General features: G+C 36.6%; 1 protein-coding gene across 1 annotated transcript; it reads right to left on the bottom strand.

Moving 5' to 3' along the window:
• Window positions 1-627: 627 nt before the first annotated feature.
• Window positions 628-23,568, bottom strand: LOC109115189 (uncharacterized). The gene is made up of 11 exons (XM_019198921.2): window positions 23,334-23,568; window positions 22,719-22,849; window positions 22,375-22,608; window positions 21,999-22,254; window positions 20,503-20,648; window positions 19,515-19,539; window positions 5,603-5,887; window positions 4,634-4,764; window positions 4,290-4,523; window positions 1,529-1,784; window positions 628-1,212 (listed from the first exon to the last, which is right to left on the bottom strand). Exons 1-11 carry the CDS (start codon window positions 23,551-23,553, stop codon window positions 1,019-1,021), a joined length of 2,112 nt encoding a protein of 703 aa, XP_019054466.2. The 5' UTR covers window positions 23,554-23,568; the 3' UTR covers window positions 628-1,018.
• Between the last annotated feature and the right edge of the window lie 869 nt (window positions 23,569-24,437).

Raw genomic sequence — 24,437 nt, 5'->3', positions numbered from 1 at the left:
TGGATCTCGTACCTTCAATTCCAAAATGAAAGATTCCCTAGCCGAACCAGTAAACATAGTTGTTAAGAGGGGTTAGATCATAGACATTCAGTAAGACCTGACTCCCACAATTCCCGTCGTTGCCTTCTGGAGTGATCGAGTTCGACGCATTCACAATTTTCTTTTCTACAACTTATCAAATGAGAAAATAAAAAAAGCTTAGACATATCACGAACAAGAACCCAAAAAGCCCTTATCACCTATTCTGCTATCCATGCCAAAACCCAGAAAAGAGGCTAAGAAAGAAAAGAACCTCAAGCAACAACCAAGGTAACAAATCAAACAGAGCTCGCGCGACAGGGAAAAGGGGATTTTATTTATGGAGGAAAGAAAAAGTGTTCAAAACAACACCAGTATCTGGCCTATCTGTATTATATGGGACCTTCTTAGAAGGTTTTTCCTAGTAGTTTTGCAAATCACAAAGTATATTCAAATATTTTGGTCAAACCACATGTATATTTATATTTAAGCAATTAAACCTTTTTATTTTCAATTTCATTTTATGATTATAGTCTTTTAGGAATGTAGGGCTCGTTTGGCATGTCTTTTTGGAAAAATTTTCTGGTAGTTCTGAAAGTTAAAAGATGCATTGATTTTTTGAAGCATGTTTTTCATCGAAATCAGCCTCAAAATGGGCTTTTCATGTATTTTGGCGACTAGATCTTCTGCACGTCAAACGGAAATAGACTAAAAGTCGGTATTCCCTACTTGTAAACAGCTGAAAGACCACGCAGAAAGACATGCCAAACACAGCCGTATTAGACATGTTCCATAGCTCGAGCTCCAAGGTGAAGCCCAGCCAAATTCAAGATGCTAAATCCACTGAAAAATCCATTTAATTGAGGAGCATTTTTAACATAGAAGAGGTGTAAAAGACAAATATCTCGTATCTATGTGAATGCAACGATGTTTGTGTAGATAGAGATCATCTGGACCCAGAAGAAGAAAAGAATCTCCCTTGGTTTATGATGAGTATGTCTCAGAAGAACTCGTTAATGTGTTTGCTCAATACTGGTTCCACAACGCTCCGGTAGGCTTTTTCTGTTGGATGGTAACTGTCCCAAAATACGTAGTTAGAAACGTCTAAGCACGTAAGAGGGTCTAAGTCATTGCATAGAACCGCTACTTCTATCTTCCCCGTACCACAGCATCCTTTGTTTATCACTTCAAATCCTAGCAGACACAACACAGAGCAGGATTAGATTTCCCAGAAGATGTTTAGGTTATATATGGGGCTATTACAGATGGATCATGTCTAATCTGACATGAATATTTTCGATCATTTTGGATTAGTCTAATTCAATGTTTAAGCCATCCAATTTATTCAAATTGGTTCTAGTTCAATATATCTTATTGGTCCATCTAAATTGATTTTGATTTAAACGAGTCCAATCCAATACCGGTCCATTGACACCTTATATATATATATATATATATATATATATATGTTTGAGTGTATAAAAAAGATTGATATGGAAATGATGATTACCATAATTTTGAGGCCTTTGTATGATATCAAGTATGCGATAGTAGACATCAATATAGACAAGTCTTGACTGGGGGAGCTGCTGCTTAAGCGAGTTTAGCTCTGAAGATAGTTTGGTGTTGAACAACTTTGCCGCTTCATTGTAGTTCTCTGCACAACTCCTGTCTTTTCCTCCACCTAAGGTTCTTTGTGATGGCACACATCCTATTGGTGGAATGCTAATCAATCCAATCCTTCTTGCCCCTAAACCATACAGCTCCTGCCATGATATTTCACCATTTAATTTGTCTCATTTGCACTCACAAGTAATGCTTTTACACCTCAAAAGCAGATGCAAAATTTACACCAATTACAGAAATTAAATACATAGGGCTCATAGGGCTCATAGTGAGAAATAAAATAATTGTGAGTTTCATGTATTTTATTGCTGGTGTGAAAAGTTATTATTGGTTTCACAATCTAGACGAACAGTTGTTGCATTCAGTTAATCCTTTTCCACCTCTATCATAGGTTTAGCTGAACGCTTTATCCCATATATTTAAATACTGACATGGAACCTTATCATTGATTTCACAGTCTGCTAAACAGTTAAAGCATTCAATTAATCTAAATTTCTACCATATAAAGAGGGGCCACATCATCTTATTTACCCCCTCTTACTTCCATTTTACTTCCTATTTTACTTTTCACAAACAAATAAGACAAGTTCAAATATGAGTAAAAGTAAATCAGAATTTACACTCTCAACAACTTAATTACTGTCTAAGGATGTGAATGGGTTACCCAGTTGTATAGCCTCATGAAGTTTAGAAAAAAGGCGAGACAATAATCTCCACACTTGAATTTGGATTTACTCCTCATAGAGCACTTCTCACATGCACCTCACAGCCACATCTCAGCACTATGTATTGACAACATCTCCTTGAATAATAATATATAAGTACGGGAGATATTACCAATGTACTCAAACATGCTGTGAGGTCCACATGAGAAGCGCTTTGTGAGGAACAGATATGAACTCTAAGCGATTCTGGATCTCTTGGTCACGAGAACTCTTCTCACATCTATCCACAACACACTACTCTCGTGAATAAAATCATTTCCCCTTGCATAATACCATGTAAGAGCATGAAGTGTTCTCTGTAGTTGCCATGTTATGTGGGTAGATGTGGGCAAAATTTGTATGGGCAGGAGATGTGAAATTATTCCGAGCTCCTTCAACCATGAAGAATTATGATTCCTGTACAACAGTACATGTACTCTAACTTAATATTAGCTACCAGTCTACCACCACGATTAACATACGGCTGACGTACACATCACAACTACAAGAGCCAGGCAGGACATAGTGACCGTCTGTATCTGGACCAGCAATGGACCATAAATGACCATGGTTGGTAAATATTCATATGGCATATGTACTATAAAATGCTTGTGCATAATTCCGTATAATGGTCAAACCAATTAGACCAAACGAACCGGAGCTGAGCCGGGCCAAGTCGCATTGCTCCAGAAATCCACAAGAGTTGACGTCAAGTTGAGGTGGTTCCTTTAATTTATCAGCGGTAAAAAAGGAAGATGCAGCCATGCATATATGGTCTTCCATTAGAGAGGGTGCGGGATATATATATATATATATTTTTTAAATTGGAATGGGCCGTCCATTCGAATGAATGGTCGAACCACTGACCTAAAAACCAGTGGCCAAAGTAGTTTGGATTTTTAGCTCGGTTTTTAAAACATTGAGAGAAATTGCTGATTAGTGGTTACCATCTAATAAAAAGGGCATTCCAGTGCATGAGGTTCCTGTCAATGTGAGGTATGGGGAGGGAGAGATGTATGCAGCCTTTGCATATATAGGGTGGCTGTTTTCAAGATTTGAATCCTAGTCATCAAATCGCAATGGAACAAAATGGGTGTCAAATGGACCAGATTTAGACCAATCTGATCTAGCCCATTATGAATCCATTACAAATGAACTCGGTCCAATCCCATCCAATAAATTTTTTGGACCATTTTGGATCAGTCCAATTAATTTAATGTTTGGACCATCCAATCTATCAAGTTGTTTTTAGTTTAGATTTGTTCCACTCCAAACCTGGTCCATTGACACTTGTATTCTTATTTTCTATCAATGGACTAAATATTAGTTTATTCTGACACAATCCAATAAAAACCCCATTATGAATGGACCAGATCCAACCCGGGGATTGGACCACTATATTAAGTCTCGACTGGTCCAATTCAATATGTCTTATTCGTCTATCCAATCCATCTAAATTGATTTTGATTTTGATTTTGATGAATCCATTCTTAAACTGGTCCATTAACACCCTTAGGAGCAACCCATCCACAATGCCAAAGGCTCACCCTGTAGTGATTACAATCTAAGGCATAGAATAATGTTTTCAAAACCAGATTGAACGGTCAGACTGAAAAAACTGGGAACAGGTTATTTGGCCGGTTCTGTTTAACCCTAAAACCGTTTTTGGCCAAAAAACTTTGATTTGGTCAGTGAACCGTTGACCCATGCGGTCAGACCATTGAACCATTCAACTCAGGAATGGTTTTTGCCATTTTTTATTTTTAATTTTTTAATTTTTTTTATTTTTTCTGTCAGAACGGGCGGTCCATTCGGACTGGACGGGCAGACCGTTCGACCCGGGAACCGGACCCAGAACGATTCCCTGTCCGGTCCGATTTTAAAAACTTTATTATAGAATGAAAAAACTAGTTTAATAGGTTGGGACTTGGGACTACTTGCCTGTACGAAACTAGAAGCCGACTGGAGCATGAGATCGGTGTAAGAGGGGACGTCGTAGCTCAATTTCCTGAAGGGTGTAGTGAAATATGTATTTGCGAGGTCGTCACTTCCTGCACAAACAATGTACATGCTCTCAGATATGATGGTTGCGCTTCTTTCCTCTCCCACCGCTAAGTTCAACCTTCCCACGTACTCTTTGAACAACTCCAATTGCTTCGACAGTGATAGAACCGCCTGATGTTTCAGGAATGAAAGAAATTAAAGGAAAGACCGGAACGAATCGGCACTTCGAAGATAAATGTAAATATTGAATGATTGGAAGGAGAAGAAGATGATGAACATACGGCGACTTTTGGGGTGAGAGGATCAAATCCTGTACCGCCTGAAGCAAAGGTTACTCCAGTAAGTAGGTCCTCTGTTCTTAGATTGGGGTCGAGATAAGCGGGCAAAAGCTGCTTAATTCCAAGACTGTCAGCTGGAAAAACAAAAGTTTCAAGGAAATTAAGCAAATCACTTGGCCGGAAAGTAACATTAAGCAACAACTATATAGGTTTTGCTTATATATTTATGAGTACTGTGTTATTCTATCATCAATTTTGGGTAATGAATAGCGTGGCCATAAGTGCTACGAATAGGACAAAAGATAATCCATGCATGGGAATGGGTTCCCCCATCCCTAGATACAGCCGTTAACATCGGAGATCCATACTGTCCGGTATCTGTTTGTCGAAAAGCTTAATTATGGTTCACCAGTCCCCCAGTACTAAAATTATCATCAGCGAGCACTTAACTGATCTACGTACTGGTTTGTGCAGAACCCATTTTACAGAAAGGCCGGACACATCCGCATTGTAGATACCTCTGTATCTATTCCATTCCATGTGAGTCACCTACTCTTTCCCTTTTTCATTCTTTTTAGCAAAGCGGGTGGTCGATGTTGAACCTCACGGAAATCGTCGGATCACAGAGAGGATAACAGTCAACGCAACAACTGTTTGAAACATTGCACGAGCTACAATTGTACCTGTAGAGCTCTAGCTAACCTAGCTATCCTATTAAATTCAATATAGAAGGTTTTTACTACTTTTAATTTAATGCTTTTTGATAAAAGAGGATATTCGTTTTATGCACGTACTCTTCTTTTTCTTTCTTCTCTGTGTATGTGCTTGCTACTAGAAACTGGAAGTGGTGTGCTCAGGACTGTGATATGAAACGTGTTTTCAGGCATCTCTCATGCATTCGTAGAGGAGGAAGCTGCCTGAACGCACTTGAGAGAGGGAGTGAGTGAGAGAGAGAGAGAGAGAGAGTACTACCTATAAGGTCGGAGGGAATCTTTCCATTGCTAAACCTTCCTGTGGGTATTCCTCCCATGAAATCCTTTCCATACGGAGAGAAATTGCACTTAACCAAGGTCGCAAGATTGTTGTTGTTGCCGGAGTCTACAATTGAATCTCCAAACACGATCAAAGCTGGGACTGTTGCATTGTAAGGTAAGGTGAGACGGGCATCAATGGTTGATAAGAGAAGGGAAGAGAAGAGAGAGAAAATAATGGTTAGAGAAATGGATGAAGAAGAAGAAGAAGAACCAAAACTCAGTTCTGGGGAGAGAGGAGTCATTGTTAAGGAAAGAACTTTCTTGCTTGCAGCCTTGCTCTTACTGTGGAATGGAGAAGAGTACAAGTAAAGATAACCTGCTCAACATGTCGATCGATATTTATATATTGGCCGAATAGTAAGATTGAGGCGTTTTAGTGGTTGAGATATTAATAGAAATACTCTGGACCCAATTATCAATCTGTGAACATAATTTACAGTTGTGCATCTAAAATATACAATATGATTCGACGTACGCCATTCTGGTTCTTGTTGAATACACGACTCACTTGTTTCCACACAATTAATCAGGCAATCTCTGTGGTTTAAATGCATAGCAGTGTTAAATTCATTTTCACTGGAGTAAATGCATAACAGTGTATTTGGTTGTAGTGTAAATAAATTTGTACTGATGTAATATTATGGTAGTGCAAATGATTTAGGTACAAATTCTGATTTATTTTTGCTTCAATTTTTACATTTGATTTCAGTACAGATGAAGTAAAATAAGACCTGAAGTAAAACCCAAAACAAAATTAAACCAGAATTTGCATTCTTTTCATTTTCACTCCCATGCATTTATACTATTACAAATAAGATTGCACTGCAACCAAACACAACCTAGCTAACAAACAATATAGAAAGTAAAATGATGCACTCCCCCACCTTATATGAAAAAAGAGTGGAGAGAGAGAGGAAGTTACTTATTTAGGAGAAGTTAAGAAGCAAAATGATATAACCTCCATTAAATATTTTATATGAAAGAGAATAAAGGTAGAAGGAAGGTGGTGCAAATTTAGGAGTGCATGTTCATAGGTTGATTCCGTTCGGTTTTAAGCTGTTTGGCCAACTGAACCAACTTGATACGTTGGATTAGAAAATTGGCCACCCAAAACCAACCAACCACTAGTGAAAATCAACCCTACTGTGAAGAATTAGTTTGGATCGATTTATTGATTTGATGAATCGGTTCAAAACTGTCAGAAGTGGTTTTAGTTATGTTTTCAATAGATTAAAATCATATATTAAATCATTAAAGTAAGGTTTTCATACTATGAAAACCATTTGTTCGTGACCAAACCAAAGCTGACCTTGACCTCTCAGGTTAACATAATGCATGAACCGAAACCAATCAAAATGGTTTACACATGACCAAACTGAAAACCGACCTGATCTCTCCGATTAGCACAATACATGAATTGAAACTGATAAAAAATAATTAAAAATCGATCAACTCAGATTGAATTGAGTCAAATTGATCGGTTTCATGAACAACCTTAAAATTTAGCACCATAGTTAAAAACAAATGGATGCGAAATTAATCGAATACAAACATTGTATAATTGTATGAATTCAAATTTGTGTCGCAAACAAATAAAACTTGGAGCAATCAATGTTTTACAGTAGCCTTGTGCAAATAAATGAAGTTATTTGCGCGTGGTTAGTCTCAACCGTCCCAATCCTACAGTAACTCCGTATATTGTGTTAACGCATGGAAAAATGACCAAACATACGATTGGTGAAGTGTAAATATGTATAGTTTTACGAGGACTGACAAAAACCCACTGGGCGTTGGACCAAATGGTGTGCTCCCTTGTCCATACATATATGATGGAGTTGGTTGACATTTTGAAGAGGCCATTTTGGATTTTGGGCCACTGGATCGATAGTTTGGTACTTCGGTTAGGTTCAGTGTCACCCAGGTGGGCCCTTCCTGAGAGTATGTCTGACAACCGTTGATTAATTCAATTTCTTCCCTAACTAATTGGGGCATAGATAATGTGTTAACTAAGGGTTCATTTGGTGTGTTTTTCCGTGTGGTTTTCGGTTGTTCATAAGTTGGGTAAATCAATTTTTGGTCTATTTTCATCTGATTTACAGATGATTTAACCGTCAAAAACCATAGCGCCAAAAAAACCTGAAAAATCCATTTTGGGCTGACTTCAGAAAGTTACAAATGAAGATTTTCATGTCTTTTATGTTTTATTCTCGCACAGAAAGATATACATCTGCTAAATGTATTTCAGGCTGCTTAGATCTTCATACAAAAGCTCAATGAGTCTTTTGACTGTTAGAGCTACCAGAAGATCTTTCGAAAATACGCTTCAAACGGACCCTAAGGCTCCATTTGGTGTATTTTTTATACGATTTTTTTCTGTTTGGTTCATAATAGATCTAACAGCCAAAAGTCGATGGGTCAAAAAGTCGTGAGAAGCTTATTTTGGACTAATTTTGGAAAGTTCCAAATAAAATTTTTTACATCTTTCTCGCTTTATTCTCACACAAAAAGACACGGAAAAACGTGTAATAGCGAAATTATCTTCAAGCTGCTTAGATCATCATGCAAAAACTCAATGCATAAAACTGCCAAAAGATCTTTTCAAAAAAACTTGCCAAACAGCCCTTAAGATAATTAATGATCCAATTAGCATGCAATATTTATGATAGGTCCACATCACAGTTATGTAGGGCATGTGGCAGGATTATTGAGCCTCAGACTATTTATGGGTCTCGTGAATCCAGACTCACGGAGCCCGGATCCAAGAAACAAACCGCAGGAATGCTAATTAATGCTACAACCACGCGCATTACTGGCTGTAGAAACTGGCACCACCCGATCCAAAGCAATCTACCTGCTACCTGTTGAGCAGGTTAAACCTTGTAACTCGTCCCTTTCTCTGTTCCATTCGGTTCAACCCACTCGATCGGTAATCGATCTTGCGGGGGCAATAACCTATAACGGTTGTTTATGATGGGGCCCACAGTAAGTACTTGTATGATTTCAACTGTGATTTTGTCTCCATCTCACCTGAATTGATATAAATCCGCTCATGTATCAAATGGTTCTCTTGAACAGATTTCCTACTCGTATCCCTACTTACACCCTACGGGCCTACTCACAGAACATTGCAGCTGTAAATCTCATAATACAAAACGGTAATGTGTGGCTGCAATTCAAGGCGGATAGAATGTGGGACCTGTGGGTAGAGATCTGATGGCTAGTGGGCAGGAAATTTGCAATGGTTACTGGATTATTCAAAATTAGTAAGGAATGCAGTAAATTCAAATGCTTCGACTGGCCAGTTGATTATAACAAGGCCATGTGGTTTGAAAATACCCACAGTACATTGCATCTGCACACCTCATAATATGAGATGGCGACGTGTGGCTGTAAATCAAGGCAGGTAGAGTGTCGATAGAGATCTAATAGCTAATGAGCACGAAATCCGGTTTGCAATGGTTCCTAGATCGATTCAAAATAATTAGGAAATGCAGTAAATTCAAATGCTTTGAATAGCCAACTGTTTATAACAAGGCCATGTCGTTTGAAAATACCAAGTGTGGATAGATATGTAATAGCTAGTGGGTAGGAAATCCGGTTTGCAATGATTCTTAGACCGATTCAAAATAAGTAGGGTGGTGTTTGGAACTGTGGGCGTTTATTCAATAAACAATGCCATTTCGATTGCAAAAATAAATCTTAATTTTTGTATATATCCATTGTTAGGGGAAGTTTCATTTTAACGCTTCTCCCAACGTATAGACATTTATTTATTATTTTACTGATGTAATGTCTAATGACTCTTAGTGGCACCTAATTGTCAATAACCGCTTTACTTAATTTTGCAAACAAATCAAATGCAAATATACTTAATGAGTAAATCAAATTATTAGGGAATGCAGTAAATTCAAATGCGGCCAACTGTTTATGAGAAGGTCATGTTTGAAAATAACATCATCCATGGACAAACCCATCACAAAGTGCTATTTATTTATTGCTAAAAACACAGACCCGCGCCTCTTCCTATCAACAACAACTACTGCATTGACCACCGACCATTAATTTACGTCCCCCAAAACCAAATGAAGGAAAACCATCCACCTTTATATCTGGGATGGTGTTTGCATGTGTTTCTGCAAAATAAAAATGAATTTGTATTAGTGAAATTTAAGATGTCTGCAAGGTTTTGTGTGGATGAGTGCAAATGTAAATATGTTCAATGCATGTAGTATTTGTGAGTCCTGTACTCTTCTCAAACTAAACCCAAATGGTAAAGCAACATCATTTAGGTCTCTTCTTTTTTTTAAAGATATTTATTTAAGTTTAACTTTATTCTTTTGATTCCCATGATAAATTATACAATAATTCTTTTATGTTTTATCCATAAAAAATCTTTACTAAAATAGGTAAAATTGTTTTGACACATTTTGGCAATTTCCTCCCACAAACATCAAATCAGGGTATTTATGCATCCCAATTCATCAGATTTATAAGTGTTTGTTTGTCATACAAAAATGCAATGATTAAGAGGGGGAAAACATCTTTTTTGACATTTTCATATTTTTTATATAAATTTATATTTTTCGAATCTCGAATTGATCGAATGAGAGAAAGACCAACTAATCTACCTTTTGCATCCATTTAAAACAAACAAGAAGATAAATCTGATGGTTTGACATACTTTCTATTAGGCTCTTACAAATTAATTTGCTTTGAATTTTATATACACACGCACACAATAAAAATCAATTTAATTTAATGATCAAAACAAAGCAATTTAAATGATCACTACTTTGGTCAATGAAACTGGTAAGACTATCAATCAAATGCCTTATGGTCAACTCTGCAAAGATAGAACAAGAATATGAAAACAATAACGCAATACAGCTACTGTGATCAATATAAGTTGGTGCTAGGCTGTTTTGTTTTGTCCTATTTTTTTTTTTTTTTTTAATATATATCACTCTGTTATATAGCCCTTGGGTTCAGCAGAAATTTATATTCCTATATATAAATCTCTTTTGTCTAAAGTCATTATCATCATCGTTATTGATGTAGGCGTATATGGCAAGGCTTTGGATGGCACCGGTTGGATGAGATATTCTGGTCGTTTTTCTCTGATTGTCTCCAATCACTTTATTGCAAGGTTAACTATAAAAGGGGGTGTGTTAGCTTTAAGTTAAAGCTGTTTTACTCACTCTTGCTCTTCTGTATGTTTGCTAGAGTGATTTTTATGGTGTTTGGAAGTGTGGGTGTTTTTTGGGACTGATTTTCAAGAAAAGATGCCCATATTTTTAAAAATTGTTTTTTCACAAAAAATGCTTCTGCCACGTAGGTAGTGAGCAATACTATGCTGTTTGGTAAGGAAATTTTCATCACTTGTGCTGACAGGTAAGCACCACATAGGATACACACCAGTCAACTGTTGTAGGAAACAGTTCACTGATTTGGCGTTTCATGCATCGGTGGGGTCCCGATTTTTTAATAACCGGCTGAACCAAACAATGAGATACATGGGTGTTTGTTGAAACACCTATGTGGCTACAGTTCCAAACATCCCCCCTTGTCTCAAGCCTGGTCTGACCCCTCCTAAGTGCTTGACTAATTTGACCATCAGAGTCTCCGCTCTTGGGATAATACTTGAGGCCTATAACATGTGCTTTCCTCTTATTCACAGATTAAACTCATCGGCCTCGAATCGAAGCAAAGTTACCTTATTGCCCTCGGCCCCATCCTTGGCAACAACAATTATTATTATCATATTATCGATGAAAATAATAAAAAATGATTTAACTGTATATAATTTAACAATGGTGTGGGACATAAGAAACAATCTTAGTTGGTGGTGATATTATTAGAGAGATCGGATTTTGTTCTCACAATACTTGCAGCCGTTCATAGAAAACATCTCTCCATACTTCTATACTTTCATTCATGGGGTTCATGAAAAAATATTCCCACGGCTAAAAAGTTTGTGAAAACGGTGTGTAAGGATGAAATCCGGATTCATTGTTAGATGAGGAATATAGATAGGATATATAGGAATATATCCCTCATCTAACATTCCTTACCTATTTATTTCTTTGTATCCGAGATTCCAACTTCAATGTCCCTCCTCATTATATATGAATTGAATTGACTTTGAATAAATTGAACAACCAAAAAATGTACGATGCATGATATATTAGTTAATGACCTGATTGTACATCATTTTTTATTGTATAGAGAGAGAGAAAGAACATATTTTAAGGGTATTTAATTTGTCACATGAGAAGTAAATTAGGGGCAATTTAGTCATTTAAATTTTTACTTTTTATTACACAAGACGAAAACCTAAAGAAAGTATATATAATTAATGAAACCTTCTCAGTTCTGAGAGGGGGTTCCCTAATTTTCTTGTATTAAAGGGGCAATCACGTACGCCTCATAGGGTTTTATCATTTATGTGCATCGGGCAATTTTTGATGGATGGACCATCTTATGTGTACTTATTTTTCTTTTCATATTAACATCGGGCATACATAGTAAATTGGAAATACCATAGTTTAGTTTTATTTGGTGAACCAGCTTATCAGATCACCAAATCATTCACTAACCGGTTAAACCGTCTGGTCAGCTCCGAATCTGACAGCCATCCCAAATACTGTGATTTATAGCCGTTGAGAGTGGGAGCTTGGTTAGGTTTGGGTTGCGTTTAGTTAAAACTGAAATAAATTTTAATAAAAAATAAGGTTTTTAGGAGATAAAAGCTACTTTTTGCCCTTAATATCAAAAAAATAATATTTTTATATGATAACCAAAATGAGATAGTTTTTTGGAAAAATATCAAGAAAAGGCAGTACATACTGTTGCTCGTCTTCCTCCTCTGCCTATTCATGCAAATGGATTATAAGATTCAGGCCAAATAATAACAAGAAATACTCTTCACGTCCTAGAAAAAAAACCAGCGGCCATGTCCAAGTGTCCATCTACAAGGACTCACAGAACCTCCACAATCCGTAATACTTGCTAAAGGATCATAAGATTCCGGCCATATATTTTATCATTTTTCCTTATGAATCCATTGTTTCTTTCATTTCTCTTCTTTCTCTTGTCCGCCCATGTCGGTGCATGAAACGGAACACGAGCGGAGGGCTCATACTCACCCGATTCCGTCACGGCGTTCTGCCCAAGCCTTGCCCTTGTCGTCGTTTTTTCCGGCTGTGCACGTGAGAAACTACGGATATTACCAGAACAAAAGTGCAGTAGAGATCCGGACTCGACTCTCAAGTCTCAACGACAGATGTTACCGGGTCATCGGTTTCACACTCTTATATGCTTGTACTTACTTTTAAAGTGTTGATCTAGAACAACTGAACAAAACAGACTTGAGATTGGAGACTGGAGAGTCCACGATGCGAATCAAAAGAGCACACCAAGATACGAATCCGGAATAAACTAGGGAAAAGTAAATCGACCATAGATTTGTCTTAAAAACAAACAAAATCAACCATAGATTCCCCACACCTCACCCGATTCGCATTGTTTTTACCGGCTGTGCACATGAAAAAACCCGGCGATACAGAGGCAGAGGAGGAAGACAAGTAACAGTGTCTACTGTCCTTTCTGATATTTTTCCAAAAAAGTTATTCCATTTTAATTAATATATAAAAATATTATTTTTTTATTGATATTAAGGACAAAAAGTTGCCCTTATCCTATAAACCCTAAAAAATACTAAAAGAACGGGTCTGTAATTTTAAACCTAGAACCGAATCAATCAGTTCTCAGGATAATCAAATCTGACCTGAACCTGATTATAGTAAACCTCAAAATATTATAGGTTAGATCAGACCTGGATTGGTTTGAAATAAGTAAAACCGATTTTCAAACCAATAATAATTGGGATAATACATCAAGAACCGAAACCGATTTATCGATTCCAGTTTCTGAAACCAGAACCGATCCAATTTGTTTGGGTCCATCGGGCTTGACCCATTCCCATTGACAGCCCTAGTAATGGGTTACTGGACTCTACCCAAACAATGCCACCCAGCGGAGAATAGAAAGAAAAACGTGCGGACCCAACCCTCTGAAGTCTGGACTCTGGACCACCATATTTTATATCTAACGTGAGGTGTCATTATTGGTTACACAGCCATCAAGTTCAGCTAATCCCGTTTGGAAACATTTAGATATTCGCTGAATGCCTGAATTCCATCAAAAAATAATGACAATTTTCACATTTAAATAGATGAATTAATCTCTCGTTTATTGTTCATTCATTTCATTTCAGTGTTTTCAAACTGCCATTGACCCGGACAGTCAGACAGACTATTTGGAAATCATCCAGACAATCGGTTCCTTTTCATCCTTAATTCGGTCTTTGGTCAAAAACCATTAATTTAATCAATAAACCGTTAACTTGGGCAATTGAACCGTCGATCCATTTAACCCGTTTAATGGTTTTTGGTTTTTTTTATTTTAATTTTTTAATTTTTTAAATTGAAACGGATCATCCAATGGTTAAACTGTCAATCTAAAAACCAGTGACTAAAAGGGCTCCACTTCCGATGGGTTTTTAAAATCTTGTTTCATTCTATTTATTTTTATTATTTTGATGGGAAACTCTATTTTAATTGACAATTGGTTTGTCTGGTTGTTGAATGAAGGAACTGATGAAGATGAATGACCCGAGGAGTGGTCCTTAGTCCTTAGTCCTTACTCTAGCATCAGCTTCCAAAATGTAATGCGGCGACTAAGGCGGAGCTCTGGTCCACACAACACACGCATCCAAGTTGGGCTAGTGCTGCCGTCTCCTGACAGCAGAGATAATGACCATATATTACCATCTCCTTGAATTGGACGTCCAACTTCCTAAGCCCAATAAATTTTACAAGATGGAGGCCTTTATTAAATATGAACTGTCCCTCCTGCCCAAAAGAAAAAAAAAAAATTAAATGAATAAACTGCCCAGGGCCCATATTTCACCCTCAGTGCCTCCTCATCAATAGATCAACTCTCCATTTTGTCTGGCTATTCCTCTACTAACTGACTCTTGTTATTATCATTTCTAGGGAAAGTAGTAGATGCACAATGGGCTTTCTAGAAATTGGATTCTCTCCATATAATCGGATTCTAGTAACTTTTGTCAGGGTGGCTCCATTCCTTAAATGGGGCTTGTTTGGTTCAAAGGTTTTCAGGATCAGACCAGGGATCAATTTTGGGGACTGAAGTGAACTTAGAGTCTTAGACTGAGCTTGGGCAGAAAATAGCCCGTCCCTAATTTTCAGGATTGGGCTTACGTTTTCTTTTCAGGCCCAGATAGGGTATTTAATTCGTAACCCAGAACCTGAACAGGGCCGGGCCTCGACGCAAGATATAGCTTATCTTAAATGCTAATCCCGGCCTAGCCCATGATCACCCCCTTAATCGTGATCGAGCTTTGTTGGATTAGCATTATTTATTTATTTATTTATTGTATTGCGAATTACATTAGAGGGGGATAAGGGGTGGGGACAGAGCAGGGTGCACGTGAGATCCATCGACCTTGCCACGTAGAACCTGCAACAAGGCGGGTGATCATGATTTGTGATTAGACCTGGCAATTGGGTTGGGTGGGTCGGTTTCGGGTTTGGTCAAGGTATTTTGGGTTGATTTTAGGTCGGGTTGAATTTTGAGTTGGGTTGACAAATGCTAGACCCTAACCCTAAATGTTTGGGTTAGGGTTGACCCATGCGTCAATTCAGGTCATCCCAAAAAATAATTGGAATTTAAAAAAATAAAGAAAAATTACATGAAAAATGTCAGAAATTAAAAGAATTAACCTTAAAATTCCAAATATAAAAGAAAAAAGTTGAACATTTAATAATTTAAAGCGTAAACAATAAAAAGTAAAGACTAAATAGAAAAAATTAAAGAGTGGAAACTTCTAACAATGCATAAATAATCCCAATTAGACTTGACAATCAGGTCAGTGGGTTGACCCATGACCCAACCCAACCCAATTTTTTTGGGTCGGGTCATTTTCACATTCGGGTGGCTAAAATATGAGACCCTAACCCTGTCTTTTCGGGTTGGGTTGGATCAACTTTTTGCCAGGTCTATTTGTGATATCTTTAGAGCTAGCAAATTTACCCACAATGTCTTAATCTTCCTTTTGAGCGAGAAAACATTCATCAACATTATCACATTTCCACCCCACAAGGAGCCCACCCATAACGCCCCATAGCACATCCCCGCCGTGTATTGGGAACATCTCCCGATGATGATATCATCGAGATTGGTACTATCATCGGGAGATGTTTCCAATACACAGCAGGCATATGCTGTGGGGCAGAGATGTGAACACTTCATCAACTACTAAAAGGTTAACTATTCAAGTTAAAGCTATCAATGGGTCAGGTCTGGTTAGGGCCGGATAGGGTACGATGTACCAGTTGGGAACAAATTATTAAGCGGTTTCATATGATAGAACCAGAACCGTCCCAATTATTAATTAGGACAATTTAGTGGTGCAAATAAATGGGATCACGATCTTATATTTGTTGGATTAATTTGGATCACCCTCTATAGGATTTTTGGATCACCCTTATCTGATCTGACCTATATATGTATATATTTATAAACATATTTACTTATAAAAAGCATGTATATATTAATATATTTATTAGCATATTTATTTATAAATATGATTATATTGCTTTTTCTGTAATTTTTTGTGATATCCGATCGAATCTTCCGATTGAATCAAATCTCGGATGTATGATATTAAATCGGATTCAGATAATGTCCTGATTCAAATCCAATCCAATCTATTTGCACCCTTAGGACAATTGGGTGTTAACTGATTAGACCCAGTTATACTTGAGATCTATAACTATCTAAAATAATAATAGTTAAAACTTTATTTATGTTTATAGAATCTTAATAAAAATGACAGTAAAATAACAAACTTTTGTATATTGATAAAACATGTGTTTTTAACCAAAATTATCTTACATGCTACATAGCAAAAGTTTATCCTTTTGAATATAAAATATAACAAAAATTACAAAACCTTTATGTTGTATGATTTCAGAACAATAAGAACCGATCCTCTGACCCAATTATTAATTAGGATGAAATCACAGAACCGGAAACAGCATAATTGGATTTGATGGGTTGTTTTGTTTTGATATAACATACCCATTGACAGCCCTAACTCGAATTTGGATCTCCTCCCAATAAAAATCTGTTCCAACACTTTCCAAACATGATCCGTGTCTGCAAATCTCATGCAATTTATATACAGATCATGTTGGGAGAAGATAGTATATAAATTTTCAACCTGAAAATTGAGCACCTTTCTATACGGGTCTTCATTATATGGTTTAAACCGTAAAACTGAATCGAATCAAATTGAATTTGTGGTTTGATTTGATTTGATATATATATATATACTAAAAACCATACTAAACTGTAATAAAATGGATTGGTCTGGTTTGACTTTTATACTAAATATAATTATCGATTTGGTCTGAGATCTTCTCCAAACCGAACCATAAACACCGCTATACCTTTTTATTTGCAAAAAGAGGTTAGTTATAATGCACGCAAAAAGAGGTTAGTTATAATGCACCTTTCTATTTTCTGCTCATGAAAACACGAGAAACGTTTCTGTAAAATATTACCAAAACACCTCGTATGCGCCTTCTTCCTTGTTAGTTTGTATATATAATTGATACGCTTGTCAACTGTTCAATTTTTGTTCACGTCTCTTCTGTAAAGAACTCTGAAACTTCCTAGCTGGAGAATTGTTTGGACATATTCACACAATGATCTGAATCAATTTTCAAAACAGTGCTTAGAGGGACTTAGGTGGAAGACCCAGTGAGGTCACTCTGATGCTTAAGTCAGTATTCTGTGTGTTTGCGAGTTAAGTATGAATGCTACAGAGCTTGGATGCAAATAATCGTGCATACCTTTGCCTTAAGGATCGATGCCCTTATATAGTTGAGTAGTCGTGAATCTTACGAAAAGGCTCTAGGATCTGTGGGTTGCATAGATAAGATTCATTCAATTTTAGAATGAGAGCAATGTGCCAGTTGATAAGGTTTATCACTTTCCTCCGATTCTGGCGGAGTGAGGATGAACATTGTTATTAAATGTTGCGATCCCGGGAAATTCGGAGTTCGTTGGGGAAGCTTCTGGAGTCGATACGTAGCACTTCGGTTCTTTGGCCCCAAACTGGTATTTCGGTTCTTTGGTCCCGAACTGGCATTCAGTTCTTTGGCCCTGAACTAGCAATTTGGTTCTCTGGCCCCAAACTAAATTGGGTGCCAAGGTGCCTTTATGCCAAACTAAATTGGGAGCTCGGGAGCTCCCGAACTGTTGACAAGACTCCGTTGCTAAGTTGTCGTCCTACCGGCTGATCGCATCTACGTGTACCTCGGTCGCTAGATCAGGCCAAATCGCCCCTCATCACAATCAATTTCGTCTTTTCCAAGTAAACAACTTTGACTTTTCCATATATACTGATTAAGTGACAGAGAGCTCCGGAGATTTCTGTTGGCGGTACATCTCCAATGATAATGATCTCGTTTATGTCTCGTCTAAATAAGCCAGAAACTTCCTTGATAACTAAAATCTTTTGAGCTTATTATATGTTGATGGAGGATCTATGACGCTTCTAATTCTGTTTAAGGCCATGGTTGATCCGAACGGTCAGACCGTTTGGCCCAGAAACTGTGCTGTTGACTTGGTCAGTGAGTGATTCAGGTGGTCAAACGGTCAATACAGACAACAGTTTTAATTAACTGTTTTTTATTTTAATTAATTTTTTAACTTTTATTTTTTTAAATTGCAACAGTCATTCATTTCAATTCAGATGGTTGAACCACTGATTCAGAAACCAATGGCTAAATCGGTTCGGTCGGTTTTTAAAACATTATTTTCAAACAATTGTGGAGTTTCTGTGGGTGGTGATCTTCCGATCCTTTTGTCTTTTTTTTTTGTTTTTATTCATATAATATTTTGTTTTTATCATTTTGAACCACATGAGCAGTCACAACAGTCAAATTGTTGTAATATTAGATTCTTCTCCTTTTTGGGTTACCTGACGCGTCAGTCAATATTGTTAAATTTAGGTCGATTTATGAAAATATAATATAACACTCGTACAACTATGAATCTATTCCATTCGATTCCGTCAAATTGGATTTACAGTTGTAACTAGGACAAATGGATCAATGTTTCAAAATCGGACCGGACCGGATGGTTGGACTAGAAAAAACAGGAATCAGTCATTTGATTGGTTCCGTTTCACCTTAGAATTGTCTTTTGGTTAAAAACTGTTGATTTGGTCAGTAAATCGCTAATTCGAGTGGTCAAACCATTCGAACCATCAATTCGGACAATGATTTTTGACCGTTTTTATTTGTTTTAATTTGCTTACTTTTTTTGTCAGAACAAGTCATTCATTCGATTCGAACGATTGGACCATTCAACCTGGGAACCAGACTCCTAAACAGTTCATTGTCCGGTCAGGTTTTAAAATCCTTGAAATGGATACATTTTATGACCTTTTTTTGGTATTATATAATTTACATTACTAGGGATTAAGCGGATGGAGATATTTTATTTATTAAAAAAAAAAACTGTCTACGTATTATACTTCTACTTTGTGGTATTAGTTTCAGAAAAAAAAAAGCATAAGATTCTTTTGTAGATTTTAGACCTATTAGTCTATGCAATTTTTGTTATAAAGCGTTGGTTAAGATTCTCTAAAATTATTTCTCTAGAGCAGTACCTCTATCAATATATTTTGTTCATGAAATGCAATATCAAAGTTATTTTTAATTAATAATAATAATAATTTAATTCATTGATACTATTTAATATCCAACTAATATAAATCTTATGGATAGGATTCAATTTGAATTCAAACATAAACAAATAAAATTTGAATATATGTACCCATATCCAATTCGATTGTATCCATTTGAGGCAAAATTCAAAGTATCGATATGTATTGGTCGATACGTATCGTGTCGGGAGCTTCCCAATACACTCCTGCAGGGATTATATTGGATCAGACCATGGTTCAGAGGGTAATTGGGACTTAACCGACCCCTCTAAACTGGTTTTGGAAAAAAAAAAAAAAGCAAAAACATAAAAAAAAGCACTGACAGAGGCCAATATACACTTTGAACCTTGATTTGAGGCCTTACTAAAACTTTGGAGATGAATCTCTTTTAAAAATCACAAGAGGGTAAAACTTAAATGATACAGTTTCCTAGTTAAGCTGGCCATGTAGATGGTGGATTATATTATTAAACCAGCTTAATTACAATGCATATGACATAAAACTCTCTATCACCAATGCAAATATAATATTTACAACAAAAACAACTAATTAGGCTGCGTTTGGAAATGATGCAAATGGAGTGTAAATCCCGGTTAAGGGTAAATTTGCACTCTGGTTCACTTTTGCCTATGTTTGACAACATTATATTTATGCATTGACAAGAAAACACATTTTCTAATGCACATTTATATTGATAATATGATGTAAAAGTACATCAATAAAAAGAAGTAAATTTGCATTCAAGTAGCCTTTTGATAAAAAAAGTCATATGCTTTATTGGAATTCGTGTTTGCATCTATTATAGCTAAACATCTGTTTAGTAAGAAAGTAAATTTATCAGTGCAAAACTAACCCAACTTTGTAATTTATATGAACTGTTTTACACTCCACATATTTGCATCATTTCCAAACACAGCCTTAAAAAGTGGAGGATGGTGGAGAAAATAAAGTTCAGACCATTAGCTTTGAAAGAACTTTCTGAAATAGTTCTTCATGAAGATAGTGAAGAGGGCCTTGTAGCCTGCCTCGGTGGGATGGAAACTATCCCAAAATAAGTACTTCGAGGCATTTTTACATGTAAAAGGGGATAAATCATTGCACAGTATCGTTGCTTCTATCTTCCCTGTACCACAACATCCTTTGCTTATCTCTTCAAACCCTGTAAAACAAAACCAATGTCAAAGTCAAGGTTCCAAATTTTGTCCTGTATTAGCCAATATGTATTGTATCGGAGCCTTCCCGATAATGTCCCTACAGGGGGTGTATCGAGTCAGGCCATGGTTTAAAGAGTAACCGGGACTTAAACCGACCCCTATAAACCGATTTATATATATATATATATATTTGATATTAAAGGTGCCAAATTCTAATTAAAAGGGTGTTAACGTATAGAAAACATGCATGCAGTGTATGAAATATTGTGAAGATTTTGGATCTAAATTGATCTTGATCAGTATAGTACATGAGAACAAATATCAGGAATGAGAATATATTGTAAATCTGAGTATCAGGAATGAGAATATATTGTGAATCTGAGTATCAGGAATGAGAATATATTGCGAATCCAAGTTTGAAGAGATCTTAGGCTGCATTTGGCATTCCTTATTTTAAGGACTTAATGTTTATAGCTTAAATGGATAAGCACAAGGTAAAACACTGGAAGAATCTTGATAATATTTGAGACAATTTATTCATTTTAAAGCACTAATTAACAAATAATCAGAAGGTTAATTTAGATATTTTAAAAATTTCAAAGGGTCAATTGTCATATAAAATATGAGTTTGAGGGCATTTCTGGCATTTAAAATGAAATCTTAAAGTATTAAAATGTGATGCCCACTCTATTGCTTTAAATGGAGAAGCCAAATAAAAGATGATGGAGAAACTAAATTGGATGTGCCAAACAGTTTCAATCCAGCATTAATTTGTCTCCATAAATGCAAAAAGCACAAAAATCCCATCGGAGAAGCACTCCCAACGTGACCTTAGTGCAAGAAAATGCTAAAGGTTAAGTCTATATGATTAATACATCATTAGATCATACAAAAGATTAAAAAGAAGGTGATGATGACGATGATGATGATGATTTTAAGTCTTTGATGATCAAAATATCAATAATGAATATGCATGATTTCATACTCACAAAACCATCCTCACATTATTCTCAGTTTTTCACAGTTGTGCGATGGAAATATCTCTATACTTGTGTATTTTTATTCGAGGGAAGATATTTCTAATGCATAGTTGCAAGGGGCTGTGAAGATAGTAAGTGAAGATTTTGTGAGGATGAAATTCGAAATCCATATATGAGATTGATAATTAGGAGAATGACAGATCAGTCCAGGTCAGAATTTTGTAGCCCCACCCTACCGGGGAGTGCATCCTGACCATAAATTAATGCCAAATTTACGGGCAGAATGCTGTTTATAGGGGGGCTACTAATAGACTATGAGGAGCTGTCATTCAGAATTCTGCATTGGTTTCAGAGTACTTAACCCTTGATAATTACCATAATCTTGAGGCCTTTGAATGATGTCAAGTAAAGAAGAGTAGACATCAATATACACAAGGGTTGAATGTGATAGCTTGTTAGTGAGAGAGATTAATTCAGAAGATAGCTTAGCGTTGAACATCTCAGCTGCTTGGTTCAAATTGTCTACGCAGTCTTTGTGTTTTCCTCCAGCGAGGGTTCTCTGAGATGGAACACATCCAATGGGTGGAATGTTGAATACACCAATTCTTCTTGCCCCAAGGCCATACAGTTCCTGTGAAATACATACTTTTATCATTTATTTATTTTCAAGGAAATATTTGTGTTCTTGATCAATTTTTTTTTTTATAAAAATAAGAAAAAAAGAAGAAGAATAGAAATTAGCTAGAAATACCTGTAGGAAAGTAGAAGCAAATTGAAGCAAGAGATCGGTGAAGGCAGAGACATCATAATTTGGTCTCCGGAATGGTGCAAAAAAGTAGTTAATGGTAACGTCGTTGCTCCCTACACACATAATGTATATGCTCTCGGACAGTATGGTTGCTGTTCTCTCCTCTCCCACTGCTTCCTTTAATTTTCCAATATATTCCTTGAACAATTTCAACTGTTTCGATAATGATATGGCCGTCTGTGTGTGAGAGAGAGAGAAAGAGAGAGGCGTAAATTTGACAGAGTAACTTTGAAAATATCAGTAGATGAAAGAAACACAAAAATAAGAAAGGATTAATTGATTTGTACCTCTATTTGAGATGTGAGAGGATCATATCCAGCACCACCCGAAGCAAAGTTTACGCCGGTAATAAGATCTTGAGTTTGTAAGTCGGGGTCGAGATAAGGTGGCAAAAGCTCCTTCACTCCAAATCCTTCAGCTGGAAAAAAGAAATTAAATAAACTCAATGAGACTCAATCTCAAAGAATCATTCAACCTAAAAGCTTAAACTGTTAGGTGAAGATTGATATTCTCTAACAGGCCCCCTCAAACACAAAACCCCATTGAGCTTGAAATGTGAATAAGCATAGGCCCATTCATACCTTGTGCTGAAACTTATTTAATTATAACGGGGATAGAACACTATACCACTTAGTCAAAATGACTCTGATATCATCTCAAAGAACCATTTAACCTAAAAGCTTAAACTATTAGATAAGATCCTTGAATAGATTGATATTCTCTTAACACTCAAGCCCAGAAATCAATAAGTCAAGGTTGGTACTGACCAATGTTTAAAACAACAGGGTCCGTCATTGAATGGGTCTCCAACAGATTGGTCATGTCACACTAATAGCATCTCTCTCTCTCTACACGCACACAACGCACACAGAGGAGTGGGATGGGGTGGGGTGAGTAAGTACCTAAGAAGTCGGAGGGAACCTTTCCATTGCTAAACCTTCCAGTGGGTATCCCTCCTACGAAGTCCCTCCCGTAAGGAGAGAAATTGCACTTGGCCAACGAGACTATGTAGTTGTTGTTGCCTGTATCCATAATCGAATCTCCAAACACTAGCAGAGCCGGGACTGTCTCATTCTTGGGTTGGAGTTGGACGATATGGAGACTTAGAGAGTAAGTAACCATAGACAAAACAATGATTACTGTAGCAGACGAAACAAGACCAAATTCCGGGGAGATGATCTGTGCCATGATTTTTTGCAAAAATTGTTGATTGATTTTATCTTTGTACAAATATATATTATATTGGAGAAAGGAAAGAGAATTTTTAGTAGTTGGGATATGAGATATTAAAGGAAAGGTTATTAGATTACCTTGTTAATACGTTAATGGCGATTTTGACCATTTGTAAGGAAATGAATACGTCTGGTAGAAGTTTGAGTTGGATTGCAGATTTTCCTTTTGGTTTCTCTGCGCCTGTTTGGGAGGGGTCCGTAGGAAAACCAATAAGTTAAGTTTTATGAAAATGTGGAAAGCCAAATCAACTTCTGAATGCCGTTTTAACAACTGTAACTGTAACATAACCTAATCAGCTTCTGTATGTGTAGGAAATGCAAAAGGCCTCCCAAACGGGGCCTAGAGGAAACGACGGTACTGCTCAGCTCGACATTTGTGAGACTGTGACAGATGGGTCGTATTTGTAGAAGCAAAACCGTCTACCCAGATCTCATGGCATGGGCGGAAAATTGACAAGGAAGATTTTAGGTGATTTATTATTGACCTGAAAATTGAGGTAGTGAGTTTACTTTTTTTTCAAAATTTAAGCACTGATGAACATAGTTATTTTTTTTTTTTTCAAAATTTATCAGCCTTAGGCTTAATTTGGAAGGAGTACAAATGCAAATTAAATATGTAGAGTGTAAAATCTTGTATTTTGTATGTATTTATACTGTATTCTTTCCAAATTAAGTTTTAGTGGTGTTTTAGTCAAAAAAACAAAAAAGAAAGAGGAAATTAAAGAAAATTTCGACATTCTCCCCATGTATCCCCAACATGTCACTTTGGATTGT

This window comes from Nelumbo nucifera, chromosome 6, assembly GCF_055504915.1.
Source record: "Nelumbo nucifera cultivar China Antique chromosome 6, China Antique-T2T, whole genome shotgun sequence".
In the NCBI taxonomy this organism is placed as follows: domain Eukaryota; kingdom Viridiplantae; phylum Streptophyta; class Magnoliopsida; order Proteales; family Nelumbonaceae; genus Nelumbo; species Nelumbo nucifera.
The sequence above is the reverse complement of the archived record's forward strand: the minus strand, read 5'-3'. Positions and strand labels throughout refer to the sequence as shown.

Bases quoted from the DNA above. Each gene is read 5' to 3' on its own strand.
- LOC109115189 (XM_019198921.2), bottom strand. From the start codon at position 23,553: ATGGTTACTTACTCTCTAAGTCTCCATATCGTCCAACTCCAACCCAAG. The intron at 22,609-22,718 runs GTACAAATCAAT...TCTCACACACAG, and splicing joins CTCTCACATCTCAAATAGAG to ACGGCCATATCATTATCGAA. The intron at 22,255-22,374 runs GTATTTCTAGCT...TGTATTTCACAG, and splicing joins TTGCTTCTACTTTCCTACAG to GAACTGTATGGCCTTGGGGC.